At 42.8% G+C, this 17,179-nt stretch overlaps 1 protein-coding gene and 1 long non-coding RNA gene across 3 annotated transcripts in view; both read right to left on the reverse strand.

The window, feature by feature from the left end:
* LOC129830057 (partitioning defective 6 homolog beta-like) overlaps window positions 1–17,179 on the reverse strand; it is a 37,410-nt gene that overhangs the window by 18,061 nt on the left and 2,170 nt on the right. For both annotated transcript variants that reach the window (XM_055892242.1, XM_055892243.1), the window contains exon 2: window positions 14,666–14,888. In XM_055892242.1, coding sequence (XP_055748217.1) covers window positions 14,666–14,888 — 223 coding nt within the window. The remainder of the gene's footprint in view (window positions 1–14,665; window positions 14,889–17,179) is intronic.
* Window positions 548–4,234, reverse strand: LOC129830058 (uncharacterized). The gene is made up of 2 exons (XR_008755488.1): window positions 2,098–4,234; window positions 548–1,305 (listed from the first exon to the last, which is right to left on the reverse strand). It is a non-coding gene; the product is annotated as an uncharacterized LOC129830058 (long non-coding RNA).

Raw genomic sequence — 17,179 nt, forward strand, 5'->3', positions numbered from 1 at the left:
GAATGATTTAATCATTTACAATTGTCTTCTTATGATAAGGTAAAAGGTTTATGTTCGTCTCCATATGACATGGTAAATACATCCAATGCAAAAAAACATTACATTTTCAATGGTATTAATATTCATTCGCATATATTCCCACCTTTGAATATTCCCCAAAATGTGCAACCCTATTCGTAATCGTATCTGTAAATTGACAGTTGATACTCGTGATCGGGAAAAAACTGAAGTGTTTTAATATGTCCAAGTAGATTTAGCCAAAATGTCTACATCCCTGCAAGTCTATAGACCAAACAGGCTGCAGATTAGGAGCCGCGGAGGGGGGGGGGGGCTGACCTGTGTCTGTGTGTCCTCAACTTGCAGTGGTTGCTATCAGTCAGAATGTACATCCACATTTTATATATTTTTTCCCCTACCCTCACCCTGCTTGTTAGATATTAAAGACACATTGATTGCTTGATAGCAAACGTCCTGGAGATTTGATTGCATCTTAGTAGCAGGCTAACAGGAGACAGCAGCAGTCAATGATCAGACCGAATAAGAGAAGTGAAAGTGAATGGGTGAATTTATGAAATAAGTGGACAGAGAAATACAGCTCACTTTCCAATCAGAGAAGCAAGATCAACATACAGCCCACCCATCTCTTTACAGACAGGCAAACTAGCCAATTGAGTTTAGGCCACGTAGCACCTCACTTGACTGACATGTGAATTTTATTTTATTTAACTTGTCAAGTCAAGAAATATGCATTCCGATTACGGAATTGAAAAAAAAATACTTGGATCATAATCGTATCCAGAACATTGCCCATATCCGTTACAATACTCGTGTTGTCCGACTATTCGGCACACCTCTAACAATAACACACCCAGCATATGGGCCAAAAGTTCAAGCAATTTATCACTCATCAACTGTTTACACTAGGAATTTCTTCAGCAGGGGTGGCAGAGTTCTCCCTGGGGCATACATCTGACTCTGCCTCTCGCAGTCTCTCCCTGCCTCTCGCAGTCGCTCCGTCCCTTTCATCCACACTGGCTTGGTTCTTTCTGTCCTGACTCTCTCGGTTGTCTGACTGACTGCTGCTGGTGATGCTGGACCATGCCTGTGCTGTATTTCAGTTTCGTGCTGCAGCCTGCTACACGCAGCCTCCATGGCGAGAGGGGTGAGGACAGAGGGGAGGGAGGAGTAGGCACATGAGCTAGCCTGGCTCAGAACACTTTTCTTGCTCTCACACCGCATCTCTCGGTCTGGTCCTCCTTGGGTTCAACAAAGACATGGAGCTCGGCTGTCACTTTGATCAAGGCTCTGAAGAGGAAATGTTAGTGTATAGTGAGATATACATTGTATAGGGCATTGTCTGTCTAACTAGAGCTGGGCAATAGAGACAAATTCCCCTGTCACATTATGGATAACAATAGGACCGTGTAAATTAGCATTTATGAATAAGCCATAATGATATTGGACATGTTCGGGTGGCACAACAGGCTCCATTTGAGATATTAGCAGCCAAATGAGTGTTACCCTGGTAGGCTGTAGTATGTGGAGAACCAGTGTCAATATCAAGGAATTATGAAATCCAAAGATATGCATATCGTGATCAGGATAACACCCAGCCTAAATGCTAGTACAGTACTACAATACATAAAAGCACTGCCCTTTGACCAACATGGCAAACAATACCACCTGTACTTTCCCACCAATTGAGTCCCTCATCCCTTGCGTCATTTTGTTTCTCTTTCCCTCACACTGCCATCTCCCTCTCCACAGTCCCGCAGTAGTTAGTACTAGTTCCCTCTCCCCCTGCCATCTCCCTCTCCACTGTCCCGCAGTAGTTAGTACTAGTTCCCTCTCCCCCTGCCATCTCCCTCTCCACTGTCCCGCAGTAGTTAGTACTTGTTCCCTCCCTCCCTAGCGAGGTGGTCCAGCTAACTCCTGTCCCATGGCTCCACTCTTGTGTACGGTATGCTGTCCTGTTCAATCTGCCCAGCAGTGGTGATCAGAGGCTAGCCACATTCCACTCAATGAAGCCCCCTCCTCTTCCAGCTCCCCCACCTAAGGCCTCACTCTGCCGCCATCCACACTGCATTCTTCACTCACTTGTTCACTGCTCTTCCTTTCGCTCTCTCATTACTTTTCTCTGTCTCCATGCTCTGTCTACTCTGTCACCCTTAAACTCAGTTATCATGTTTCATTGATTGCTTTACTGTGTGGGTAGACTGTATCGTGTACGCAAACACTATGTAGTGTTGTTCTGAGTCATAGTTAATAATTACTTTGCCAGTCATTGCTCGAGCAGCACAGTAATTCCACTCGCCCTCATAAAAACCCTTGTGCTTTTTATAATTTAAACTATGATGATATCAGTTGAACAAAACACACCCATCTTCCCTGGGTTCTGGGTTCCATCAGTATGGAAACCTGGACAGCCTCATGCTGTGAGGACAGGACAGAAGGTGAAGCGAGGGTGGAGTGTTCTGCTCTGTATGACAGACACAGATAAACAATGAATTCTATTATGACAAACCTGTGTTCCACTTGTCTGACAAACCCATTCCAGTGACAACCGATACCAAAGCTTATCTACTGTATTTGAGAGTGGTGTCTCCTACAGAGGTCTGCATTTATAAATGATAATGATGGTGGAGGTAACCACGCCAAGGTTAGGATATTCAAACTGCTGTGGACACTGATGGACACACATTGGGCTCTATATTAACAAACTTCACTCAATGGCACATTTTAGTGCTGGTAATAGCGCTTTAGGTCAAACTACAATATTTTAGCTATTTTTACAGTGGGAATTATGAGTGCAATAGCTGGCGGTGGTGCGATAGGGATGTATTTCGATGAATAAATAAGTTGTAGGTGGGACGAGGGCTTGACCATTCACATGCCTTTATGCATTGCATAAATACTAGGCTCCCCTTAAATGTATTGTAGGTGGTGTGCGAGGCACGTTCGCAGTAAGCAAGCTATCAATGGTGGATAGGCTATGGCATTATAGGACTGAATCATTTGAATATGTTTGTAGGACCTTTGTTAACTGGACAAGAGGCGCTCTTTGGAAGTTGGGATGGATAAGCTACAAGCGAAATGGAGTATGCAGGTAGGGCCTTTGAATTGTGAATAATGCAAAAGCCTCAGGAGAAGACCATCGAGAAACCTTTTATGGATAGGCTACTAGGCTAATACATGGCCTGGAAGACACCCGACGCATTGCTGTTCAACCAGCTTTCAAGTAGGGGTAACCTACTGAGTGCTTGGTTTTTAATCTAATGAAAACAAACAATTGTTAAAGGAAAATAACTTCAATGTTTCTAAATACCAGGGTCACCTGCATCATCTCATCTCTCATTCCATGATGTGCATGTAGCATGCATGAAGGGGGTTGTACACACATCCAAAATAATGTACATAGATAAAAAGGGGATGTCCGCTCACTGTTTTGCTGCTCCCTAACTTAATCTTTTCATAAAGCTTTGGTGATTAAGATTTATTTCAAAGCGGTCTCACGAGCCAAACCTTTTCTTGACAGTCTTGGGTACATGGCGAATGCATTGCAAGTTGTTGGGATGAGTCTTGTCCTGGATGCAGAACGTAGCGATTTCTACTAGCTGGGCCAGCTGCAAAGTCAAAATTCTCTATATTGTAAAAATGTATGAAAACAAATAGGCTTTTTGGTCTCAATGTTAAGGTTTAAAAAGTTAGGGTTAGGTATTAGGGTTAGCAATGTGGTTAAGGGTAGATTTAAAACCAGATTTTATGACCGTAGCTGGGCAAGCTAGTGACCACTCTGCAGAGCTGCCTCCAGAACAAGATTAATGACGAAAAACGCTAACCTGCGGGAAAGACAAAAAAATAAAAAATAAAGTCTTCATTGAGGGGAGGGAACGCAATGCTTTATTTTAAATCAACAACAAAAAATATTGTAAAAAAATTATTATTCTAAATACAAGGGTCACGGGCACAAAAAACACTTATTTTTTCTTGCTCCATGAGTATACGGGCACTGTGCATCACAGCTGGTTAGGAGAGGTGTGAAAGTTTAAACAACATTGGGATCGTTAATGTTAAGTTACTGCTTTACTGAAGTTGAGACTTTGCAAGCCGTCGGATGGGACGTTTTGGATGGGACGTTAAATGGGCGTCCTGAGTCTCTGTGGTCACTAAAGATCACGTGGCACATACTATTAGAGTAGGTGTGTTAACCCCGGTGTCCTGAATAATTACTAAATCTGGCCTTCATACCATCATTGCCACGTAATCATCCCCAGCTTCCAATTGGAGCATTCATCCCCCCTCCCCCCTAACTATTCCCCAGGTCATAGCCATCAATGAGAATGTGTTCTCAGTCAACTTACCTGGTAAAATAATGATTAAACAAAAAGAAATTAAGGAATTGTGAACTGCAGCATTCCATTACGAAATACAGCTTTTGATTGCCGACAGATAGGCCTAGTGCATGGTTCTGACTCCATCTGCCTGGTGGCAGACATGCCTATTCTGTGCCCCTCCCCTCTCGCTATGAAAGACACAGGTGTTTGTGTTCTCTGAATTACAGCCACTAATCAGTCTCCTCCATTCCCCAAAATTACTGAATCTTAGGAATTGATTCCTAGTGGAAGATGTGTTTTCTACAAAAATGTCTTGGTATGTCAGTGTTCAAAAAACTTTTTAAAAGATTTTTTTTAGGAGAGATTGGTCTGTGCACAGGCAGCTCGAGATTACTTGATTGACAGTTCTGGTCGTCTAGTGATGGACGTTAGTACCACTTCAAAAAGCGGAATTCCTTTACAGACAAGTAAAATGCCTGTTCAATGGCGCTTCAAAACTATCTCCGGAGAAGGTCTATTTTAACGGAAAACCAATGCTTTTTTTTTGCTGTTTAAATGTTATGCAACACTGTTCATTTGTCACATCCCTACTGGATAGGCAGTGCTTCCGCTGTCAAAATCCATTCCATAACCAACAGCGTTGCCGCTAAATTTCCCCATTCGCGCTGAATGAAGTTGTCACTTTTGCGCTGGTTTTTAAGAACACACCTCAAATATTGTCACCCCTCCCACCTCAGCACAAGCAAGCTGATGTTAGACAGGTAAATTGCAGAATCTTACGAAAGGGGTGGAAAATACCAGAGCGCTAGTTTCTGCATGCCTGAAATCGGCAACTGGCGTACGTTTGACACTTGCGCCGGCCTAGCGCCAGCCAAAAAGAGCACATTATCTAAATAGTGTTTAAGTGACGAGAACAGAGGAGTACAGCTCTCTTTCTCTGGCTGACCACCATAAACACTGTTACACTGACCTCAGCAAAAACAGTGTACCTGTATGACATGGCGACGGTAGGGGAAGGCACACTGCTCTCCTGCTGGTCTCATTCAGTAAAAAGAATACAATAGGAGTCTGTCAGAACATACTGCACTAAGAATAAATAAAGCAGCTTCACAACTGACCACATTAACTCCAACCAATTTGTCGCGCAGGCCGAAGCAACAGGGTGTCATTCATAAACATAACCCTTTAACTTCACACATCACAAGTGACGGAAAAAAAAAAAGTATAAAAACTGTCATCGTATGTTGTCTGTGTGTGGGGGTATTTCCCCCAGCAGGCTTTGCAGCTCCCATCATCCCTAAACAATACCCAGGGCCATTAATACAATGGTGCACAGGCCTCTTCAGGGCTACCATGGCAACAGGTAAACAGGCATGGGACTGGTTGCACTACAGCCATCCAGACATTGTGTAAGATTCAGGGCTGGGATTTGCCAGGGACCTCACGATACAATATTATTACGATACTTAGGTACCGATACGATATGTATTGCGATTCTCACTATTCTATTGGTATTGCGATTTGATACTGTGATTTTACGGTGATTTGATGTTCCAACATATTGCTCACCATATGTCTGCTGCAGAGGGACAAGAGAGTTTTCATCAATCATGGAAATAAAAAAGTGCTGAAAACATTAGCTCACCATATAAAAAGATGGAGAACAAGCTACAGTATGAATTAAAAATACTGTCGTTTTGGTGCAGGTGCAGACAAATAGCACAACAATTATTGTTAAATTGTCAAAACAATAAGATATATCGTCACAAAATATATCCCGATATACAACTCAATTTTTCCCACCATTTCTAGTTAGAGTGTTTTTCTTCTTCTTTGTGTGTTTAAATTACCATCCTCATTATGTACCAGAAATCCACAAAAGGATAGCAAAACAAGAAGTTCTCCTTCATGGGGACATTTCCCAGGTCTCCCACAAGGACAAAGACTTAGGTTAAGGGTTACACTTAGGTTTAGGAAAAATAGGATTTTGATTGGAAAACATGTGAGTGAAAGAGTGAATGAGAGAGAGAATCACTAGGTAATTTCGATCATCAATAGCTTGATATACTGAAATCAATAATTTGGACACACACTCAAATAGGCCTAAAGAAGGCAAGCCAACACTGCCCAAGAATGATTTCATACAGTACCATATATCATGTCCAAAAAGTTCACAACCCCCACAATCACCCCACATCTGAAGCCCACAAACGGCACGTGGACATACAAAGAACATCTTTCGTTCAGATTATTTGAATACCCTGCATATTTAAAATGTGTGTTGCCAATATATTAACTCCACACACATTCCAGAATCCCCATCAACATGTACAATATTCCACATCCACACAGCTCATCAAAACATCAATACAATGACAACTTTATTCTTAATCTGGATTTAAAGAAAAAAGTCTCCCAATTGCTTAAAAAGTCTAGTTTACTTCCACAGTGACAAGGTCAGCCAAGGCTGGAGGGAAAACTTTCTGGCTAAACACATAGAGCTCTTTTATAACCCCCACGAGTTCTTCTCAAACAAACTCACAGCCTAGAAAGAATTCCCAGACTGCAGAGGGGGAGTAAAGACAGCAATAGGCAGCCAAAGAGCACAACCTGCTCTTTCCATCCTAACACAGACTGAGCCCAGAGAAAGACACAACGCTGATACAGCCATCGTCATTTGATATTAAAACCCTAGCATCATTTAGCCTAGCAGTCCAGAAACCATTAGTAAAAGAAGACAATACATAGACCCACATCCATACAACTTCCGATGGCCATGCAGTAGTGTTGAGTATCAACTGACATTGTTAAAACAACAAATTGACCAATATAGTTAAATTATTTCAATTCCAATTCGTTCAGTTTTTTTCCTGTGAGCTCAATGAGAAGTTTCTCAAAAGACTCATCAGATCAATCCCAAACTGTGCGATGTAACCGTGCCAACAGACCAATATTCTACGTAGTTTAAGGGCAGAAAATGTGGTAATTAACTACAATGGCCATAATCCATTGCGTGCCTACTTATCCGGTCTGTCTGTTTCTTTTACTTCTGCTATGTTAGGTTAGTGTGGGGCAGACATGGAAAGGGAGAGAAGAGACAAAATAATGTGTGATCGAGAGGGATGAAGAGCAGTTGCTTCGCGAGGCATCTCTACCTGTAAATACACGATCTAAGTGATTCATAGTAGGTATTCAGCAGTCATGCCTTATTTAGTTTGAAAAACTACTAAAATAGTGATTTTGTCAGACAGCATAGGCAGCAGATCTATAGAGATGAGATAATGACTCCAGGTCAAATAAAACAAATACAACTAAAATATTTTATTAAAGTAAAGGAATAAATAATAGTTAATAGGTGATAAGCTGGGAATTGTATTAATCGTTTTATTCTGTGTTACAGCATTCAACCCACGTTAAATGTAAAAACATTCAAATAATAAAAAGCACTAACCGCTCAGCACTACTAGGCAGTCAGAATGAACTGCTTCCTACACTGTTGGGTAAAGGCTGTGGGCAAATATTTCAAGAGTGTGTGTGTGTGTGTGTGTGTGTGTGTGTGTGTGAGGGGTGAGTTGCTGCAGCCAAAGACGTTAGTGTCTAGCATGTAATTGAAACACAGGGCCCACACAGCGTGACACAGTGACCCCTGTAATCCCCTCCTGACAAAGAGGCTTAGCATCTATAGGTCATATGGCACATTGAGACAGCTTAGACTCACCCCCCACAGACCCAGCCTCTCTGGATTGACCAGATTGCACTGAACACTCAATTATGACAAAAAGGACTAAAGACTGAGTTCAACACCCATACTAAAAACAGCAATTATCACCTCATTGAAAAACGTACTGAATGGACACACACAACAAGTCCTAATTCATTGTTCAACAACTATCAAAATGTCCAGAATGCTATAGTACCATGGTGAGACAGCAGGGTATTTTACTATATAACGGTGTTGATGCACGTACCGGTTTGGGTTTTTACTTTATCTTCTATAACGCATTTCAAATGTTAGGCTTGTTAAACACTACTTGAGTCGTCTCGCTCTCACTAAGCCCGCCCCATCACTCAAGGAGCGCAGTTGCTCGACTCATGGGGCAAGGATCTTATCAAATCCAGCATTCACAGCCTAAGATATGAAAATGTTATAGTCATATAATGTCGGCCATGTTTTTGAATGACGTGATGTTGTTGCTGCTCTCACTGCTCCCTGTGCGCAATGAGTGCTAGTGCGCATGCAATGATGGTCCGTATAAACCAGATGCAACCCGGATATAGACGGTTCATGAATCGGTGTATGCGAACATGAGTAGATTACCTTAAACAGTCAGATATTTTGGACACATTCTCCAGTTCTTATTATACCTCAGTGGCTTGACCACGAGATCATGTTGATCGTTCCCTTTTCAGTCTGCATGATAAATGCAGCAGATGCAACAATATGTTGATGAAGTGGAGAAAGTCAAAGTTGCAGGTCTATTATGATATACTGAGAGAGCAACTTGTCACATATTAACAAGGCAATTAAAAATGCCAGACGTGCTCCTTTTTCTAACTTGATCTCGATTAATAATTTGAGTGCTCTTCTCAACCATTGATGGCCTGATCAAATCCTACCCCTGCAAACCTGTGAACTTTCCTCCACATCTAAATGTGATGAGTTTGCAGCATATTTCAGAGATAAGATAACCAACATTAGGCTGGGTATCAGTCAAGCAAGAACTGATGAGAAGTTTGATGATATGTGCCCGAGCCTACCACACAAAGGTACTATGGATTTATTTTCGCTGATTGACAGACATGCTCAGGAAAGTCATATCACAACTTAAGCCAACTACCTGCCTTCTTGATCCTATCCTCTCCACCTACTTCAAACGTTTTTAATTGCATATCTGAAGAAGTGCAAGCCACTGTTAAATCACTCTGTTCTCAGGCACTTTCCCCACTGCACTAAAAATGGTGAAACCCCTTCTGAAGAAAAGTTATTTAGATTCTTCAGCTCTTAGCAATTTGACAATCTCCAAGGCCGGTACAGTCTCTCAGGCCCGGTACAGTTCAGTTTATATATGTTACCGCTTTGGCAGCGTTATTGGAAAGCACAGCATTGACTTTCTCTGATACGCAGACGATACACAACTTTACATTTCTATGTCACCAGAGGATTTTAGCTCCACAGATCAATTCTTATTCTAGTGATTTAAATACTTGGATGGCTCACAACTTCCGTCAGCTAAATCAAGACGAGACCAAGGTACTTATTGTTGGAGCCAAAGCAGAGAGAGAATCTAGCCTCACATCTGAATTCACAGACAATAAAGACAAGACACCAGGTAAAAAAAACCTAGGTGTAATTCTAGATTCTGAACAAAATTTTGGATCACACATTAGGAATGTGACCAAAATAGCTTCTTACCACCTGAGGAACATTGCCAAGGTTCGGCCATTTCTCTCTCTCAGGCGGATACAGAGAGAGACTCATCAATGCTTTTATTACAAGCAGGCTTGACTACTGTAAGGCTCTCCTGTCTGGTCTACCCAAGAAAGCCATTGATCAACTGCAAAACATACAGAATGCTGGACCAAGGGTACTGACCAAGACCAGAAGGAGTTCACACATTACACCGGTTTTAAGTTCTCTGCACTGGCTGACGGAGTTGTAGAATAAATTTTAAGATTCTTCTATTGGTTTTTAAATCAATCCAGGATTGTGCACCCCTATACATGTCAGACATGCTTTGAAGTAAGTCCCTCAGGTCCTCTGGCACTGGCCTTTTAACCATCCCAAAGCCTAGGACCAAGAAGCAAGGAGGCAGCCTTTTAGTTACTATGCACCCAGCCTCTGGAAAGGCCTGCCAGAGAACTTGGGGGCTGAAACTGTTGACATATTTTTTTTAAAATTTGAGAGAGATCTTCAAACATCTTTTTAGCTTTGCTTTTACTTAGGGTGATTTTTAAAAATTGTTCAGTTCGTGTCAATTAGTTTTTTTTATCTTATGTTTGTTGTGTAGTAAATGTTTCAGCTTTTATTTTCAGTTTCTTCATGTAAAGCACATTGCGTTGCATTCCATGTCTGATATATGTTGTATAAATAAAGCTCGATTTGATGACAACGATGCTGCTTTCCACTTCGCTTCTTAATATAAATCCACACACATTCTATAATTACACTATTAGTTTTTGTATCTTACAGTCTGCAAACAGCTAGTTTGTCTTTTCTTAGCAAGTTGTGGCTAAAATAAATCATATCAACGGCTAATGCTAACCGCTAGTTAGCTTGCTAGCCAGACAGCTAGCTAATAAATGTACTGAGTCCGAGCAAATGTAGCTAGCTAATACATCCTGATACCAGTGCTGGTGTAGGTCTAAATCAGCATGTTGTTTGGGCAACAGTATCTTATAAATCAGAGAGGAATAAGCGAAGCATGAATGTGTTAGCTACATGAAGTAAGAGAAAATTTCATTTGTTTTGTCTAGAAGGGTACAGCTTTTGTCAAAATTGACTTTTTGTAGCAGGTTTAGGAAAACTTAAGCAGGTTATGATCATTAACATAGCAGGTCAGGATAATTAAGTTTAGGTTAGAAAAAGGGTTAGCTAAAATACAACAAAAAAAGCACAGGAGATGGAGGAAAGACTGTGGCATTACACACATGGAATCTAACAATGGAGTCGGAGAAGGAGGCTGACGTTTTACCTGTCCCCAACCGATTGTGTTTTTTTGTTTGTTTATAAATTATTTATTTTTTACATCATGTTGCCTCTCCCGTCTCTTATGACTGAAAATAACTTCTGGACATCAGGACTGCAACTACTCAACACAGACTGGCAGAATCCTTGTTTTCCCTTTAATGAGTCTGACGAGCCCGACGCGAATGATATACTGCTTTCTCGGGAACAGGCCCAGATCCCCGTGATTTGCGCGAAGAAGCGGCGGAGAAAAAAGGGGCCAGAGGGCGGGCAGCCTTCTGAAAATTCGTAGGCGACTGACTAAACCCTCACTTCCTTCCATTCTGCTAGCAAACGAGCAATCTTTGGAGAATAAAATCGACCTACGAGCAAGATTAAACTACCAACGAGACATTCAAAACTGTAATATATATATATATATATATATATATATATATATATATATATATATATATATATATATCTTATGCTTCACGGAGTCGTGGCTGAACGACGACACTATCAACATACAGCTGGCAGGTTATATGCTGTACCAGCAGGATAGAACAGTGGCTTCTGGTAAGACAAGGGGCAGCGGAATTGGTATTTTTGAAAATAACAGCTGGTGCACGACATCTAAGGAAGTCTTGAGCTATTGCGCACCTGAGGTAGAGTATCTTATGACAAGCTGTAGAGCCCACTATCTACCTAGAGAGTTTATCTGTATTTTTCCTAGCTGTTTACATACCACCACAGACAGAGGCTGGCACTAAGACAGCATTGAATGAGCTGTATTCCGCCATAAGCAAACAAGAAAACGCTCACCCATAGGCGCCGCTCCTAGTAGCCGGGAACTTTAATGCAGAGTAACTTAAATCCTTAATACCACATTTCTATCAGCATGTAAACTGTGCAAACAAGGGGGGGGGGGGGGGGGGGGGGGGTACTCTGGACCACCTTTACTCCACAAACAGAGATGCATAGAAAACTCCCCCTTGCCCTTAATTTGGCAAATCTGACCATAATTCTATCCTCCTGATTCCTACTTCCAAGCATAAATTAAAATCAGGAAGCACCAGTGACTAGATCAATAAAAAAAAGTGGTCAGATGAAGCAGATGCTAAGCTACAGGACTGTTTTCCTAGCACAGAATGGAATATGTTCCGGGATTCTTCTGATGGCATTGAGGAGTACACCACATCAGTCATTGGCTTCATCAATAAGTGCATCAATGACGTCGTCCCCACAGTGACCGTACTTACATATCCCAACCTGACGCCATGAATTACAGGCAACATCCACACTGAGCTAAAGGCTAGAGCTGCCATTTTCAAGAAGCGGGACTCTAACTCAGACACTTATAAGAAATCCCGCTATGCCCTCCAACGAACCATCAAACAGGCACAGCGTCAATACAGGACTAAGATTGAATCGTACTACACCGGCTCTGACGCTCGTCGGATGTGGCAGGGCTTGCAAACTATTACAGACTACAAAGGGAAGCACAGCCGAGAGCTGCCCATTGACACGAGCCTACCAGATGACCTCAACTACTTCTATGCTCGCTTCGAGGCATATAACACTGAAACATGCATAAGAGCACCAGCTGTTCCGGAAGACTGTGCGATCACACTCTCCGCAGCAGATGTGAGTAAAACCTTTAAACAGGTCAACATTCACAAGGCCTCAGGGCTAGACGGATTACCAGGATGTGTACTGTGAGCATGCGCTAACCAACTGGCAAGTGTCTTCACTGACATTTTCAACCTCTCCCTGTCCGAGTCTGTACTACCAACATATTTTAGGCAGCCTGTGCCCAAGAACACTAAGGTAACCTGCCTAAATGACTACCAACCCTTAGCACTCACGTCTGTAGCCATGAAGTGCTTTGAAAGGCTGGTCATGGCTCACAACACCATTATCCCAGAAACCCTAGACCCACTTCAATTTGCATACTGCCCCAAGAGATCCACAGATTATGCAATCTCTACTGCACTCCACACTGTCCTTTCCCAACTGGACAAAAGGAACACCTACGTGAGAATGCTATTCATTAACTACAGCGCAGCGTTCAATATCATAGGGTTCATCAAAAAGCTAAAGACCCTGGGACTAAACACCTCCCCCTGCAACTGGATCCTGGACTTCCTGACGGGCCGCCCCCAGGTGGTAAGGGTAGGTAACAACACATTTGCCATGCTGCTCCTCAACACAGGAGCCTATCAGGGGGCGTGCGCAGTCCCCTCCTGTACTCCCTGTTCACGCATGACTGCACGGCCAGGCACGACTCCAACACCATCCTTAAATTTGCCGATGACAAGAGTGGTAGACCTGATCACCGACAACGAGGCAGCCTATAGGGAGGAGGTCAGAGACCTGGCCGTGTGGTGCCAGGACAACAACCTCTCCCTCAATGTGATCAAGACAAAGGGGATGTTGTGGACTATAGGAAAAAGAGGACCGAGCACACCCCCATTCTCATCGACAGGCTGCAGTGGAGCAGATTGAGAGCTTCAAGTTCCTTGGTGTCCACATCACCAACAAACTAGAATGGTCCAAAGACACCAAGACAGTCGTGAAGAGGGCACGAAAACTCTCATTTGTAGATAACATCTATGCCTATTCCCCCTCAGGAAACTAAAAAGATTTGGCATGGGTCCTCAGATCCTCAAAAGGTTCTATAGCTGCACCATTGAGAGCATCCTGACTGGTTGCATCACTGCCTGGTATGGCAACTGCTCGGCCTCCAACCACAAAGCACTACAGAGGGTAGTGCGAACGGCCCAGTACATCACTGTGGCCAAGCTTCCTGCCATCCAGGATCTCTATACCAGGCGGTGTCAGAGGAAGGCCCTAAAAATTGTCAAAGCCTCCAGCCACCCTAATCATAGACTGCTGTCTCTGCTACCGCCACGGCAAGTGGTACCGGAGCAACAAGTCTAGGTCCAAAAGGCTTCTAAACAGCTTCTACCCCCAAGCCACAAGACTCCTGAACATCTAATCAAATGGCTACCCAGAATATTTGCATTGCCTGTGCCCCCCGCCCGCGGCTACTCTCTGTTGTTATCATCTATGTATAGTCACTTTAATAACTCTACCTACATATACATATTACCTCAACTAACCAACGCCCCCAGCACATTGACAATGTACCGGTACCCCCCTGTCTTGCTAATGTTATTTTACTGCTGCTCTTTAATTACTCGTTACTTTTATTTCTTATCCGTATTTTTTTAAACAGCATTGTTGGTTAGGGGCTCGTAAGTAAGCATTCCACTGTAACCTGTTGTACTCGGCACATGTGACTAATAACATTTGATTTGAATCTCACATGACAGCTTGTTGTTTTTTTAAATATCAAGTAAGCAATTCACTACAATCACCATAGAAGAAGTTCAAGTAGCAGTAAAGAGTTACAATAAAAAAAAAAGATAAACATTGAAAAATAATCCTTCCCTCTGCCTCATGCTGACCTGCCCCCTGGCACTGTGCGATCCTTCTCTACACGGTATAGCCAGAAGAGGACTGGCCACCCCTCGGAGCCTGGTTCCTTTCTAGGTTTCTTCCTATGTTCCTACCTTGAAGGCAGTGTTTCGTAGACACTGTGCTCCTGTCCCTGCATTGCTTGCTTTTGGATGTAAAATAAACTTGATTGATCCTTTCTTACCTTTCCTCTGCAGGAAGAGCCGTAGCAGCGGGCTAGCCACAGAGATGGCCTTGTAGTAGTTGTCATTGTTGTTTATTGGCAACAGGTCGCCGTGGACGTCGGCGTAACCCACCAGCAGGTCCACGTTGGGGATCCGGTGCACGTGCTGCAGGAGTCCATAGAACTCATCAAATCTGCCCGGCTTCGACCGGTCCAGGGAGAACCGACGGAATTCGGCCCCAAACTGGGACATATAGGAATGCGAACAGACAGAAACAGACAGAGACAGACAGTCCGCAGTTAAAAGATTGGATAGGAGGAAGGATAATGACCTTGGTGTTTGTAGAAAGAATTTTTCAGCAAACAGTTTTGACAAAGCAGAAAAACATTACACAGTGGTTAGAATAAGTAAATAAGTCAAATCTACACTGAACAAAAATATGAGGTCCTGGGCTGGCGTGGTTACATGTGGTCTGCTGTTGTGAGGCCGGTTGGACGCATAATAAAAAAATTCTCTAAAACGACACGAGGCGGCTTATGGTAGAGAAATTAACATTAAATTCTCTGGCAACAGCTCTGGTAGACATTCCTGCAGTCAGCATGCCAATTACACTCTCCCTCAAAACTTGAGACATCTGTGACATTGTGTTGTGACAAAACTGGACCTTTTAGAGTGGCCTTTTGTCCCCCGCACAACATGCACCTGTGTAATGATCATGCAGTTTAAATTGGCTTCTTGATATGCCACACCTGTCAGGTGGATGGATCATATTGGTAAAAAAGAAACGCTCACTACTAGGGGTGTATACAAATTCGTGCACAAAATTTGAGATAAATAAGCAATTTTGAGGATGGAAAATTTCTGGAATATCTTATTTCAGCTCATGAAACATGGGACCAACACTTTATGTTGAGTTCATATTTTTGTTCTGTATAAGTAACATAAATAAATCCCCAGCAAAATCCATCAGTTTAATAAGCACGGCTGCATCTCAATCCACCTATATCAACCTTTCACATCTGCGGTGGAAGGTGACCGAGCTACAGAGGTGTTTGTCAGACCATGAGACATCCTAAAAATGGTGGTGTTCTCTCCACGACAAGTGTCACGGGACTCGTCTGAAGGTAACTTATACAAACGAATGGTAGTACAGTGCTTCAGAAAGTATTCAGACCACTTAAGTTTTTCCACATTACAGCCTTATTCTAATATTATTTTTCTTTATTCCCTCGTCAAACTACACACAACACCCAATAATTACAAAGCGAAAACAGGTTAAGAAACTTTTGCAAATGTAATAAAAATAAAACACAGAAATACATTACTTACATAACTATTCAGACCCTTTGCTATGAGACTCGAAATTGAGCTCAGGTGCATCCTGTTTCCATTGATCATCCTTGAGATGTTTCTACAACTTGATTGGAGTCCACCTGTGATAAATTCAATTGATTGGCCATGATTTGGAAAGGCACACACCTGTCTATATAAGGTCTCACAGTTGACAGTAAATGTCAGAGCAAAAACCAAGCCACGAGGTTGAAGGAATTGTCTGTAGAGCTCCGAGACAGGATTGTGTCGAGGCACAGATGTGGGAAAGGGTACCAAAAACATTTCTGCAGCATTGAAGGTCCCTAAGTGGCCTCCATTATTCTTAAATGGAAGAAGTTTGGAACCACCAAGGCTCTTCCTAGAGCTGGCTGCCCGGCCAAACTGAGCAATCGGTGGAGAAGGGTCTTGGTCAGGGAGGTGACCAAGAACCCAATGGTCACTGACAGAGCTCCAGAGTTCCTCTATGGTAGAGTGACCAGACGGAAGCCACTCCTCAGTAAAAAGGCACATGCCAGCCCACTTGGAGTTAGCCAAAAGTCACCTAAAGACCATCAGACCATGAGAAACAAGATTCTCTGGTCTGATGATACCAAGATTGAACTTTTTGGTCTGAATGCCAAGCATCACGCCTGGACAAAACCTGGCAGCCATCCCTACAGTGAATCACGGTGGTTGCAGCATCATGCTGTGGGGATGTTTTTCAGCGGCAGGGACTGTAAGACCAGTCAGGATTGAGGGAAAGATGAACCTGCTCCAGAGTGCTCAGGACCTCAGACTGGGGCGAAGGTTCACCTTCCATCAGGACAACAACCCTAAGCACATAGCCAAGACATTGCAGGAGTGGCTTCGGGACAAGTCTCTGAATTTCCTGAATTTTCCAGACTTGAACCCGAACAAACATCTCAGGAGAGACCTGAAAATAGCTGTGTAGCAACGCTCCCTATCCAACCTGACAGAGCTGGAGAGGATCTGCAGAGAAAAATGGGAGAAATTCCCCAAATACAGGTGTGCCAAGATTGTAGCGTCATACCCAAGAAGACTCGAGGCTGTAATCGCTACCAAAGGTGCTTCAACAAAGTACTGAGAAAAGGGTCTGAATAATTATGGAAATGTTTTTATTTTTTTATAAATTTGCAAACATTTCTAAAAACCTGTTTTAGCTTTGTTATTATGGGGTATTGTGTGTAGATTAAGGGATATTT

This window comes from Salvelinus fontinalis, chromosome 31 (assembly GCF_029448725.1).
Source record: "Salvelinus fontinalis isolate EN_2023a chromosome 31, ASM2944872v1, whole genome shotgun sequence".
Classification (NCBI taxonomy): Eukaryota; Metazoa; Chordata; class Actinopteri; order Salmoniformes; family Salmonidae; genus Salvelinus; species Salvelinus fontinalis.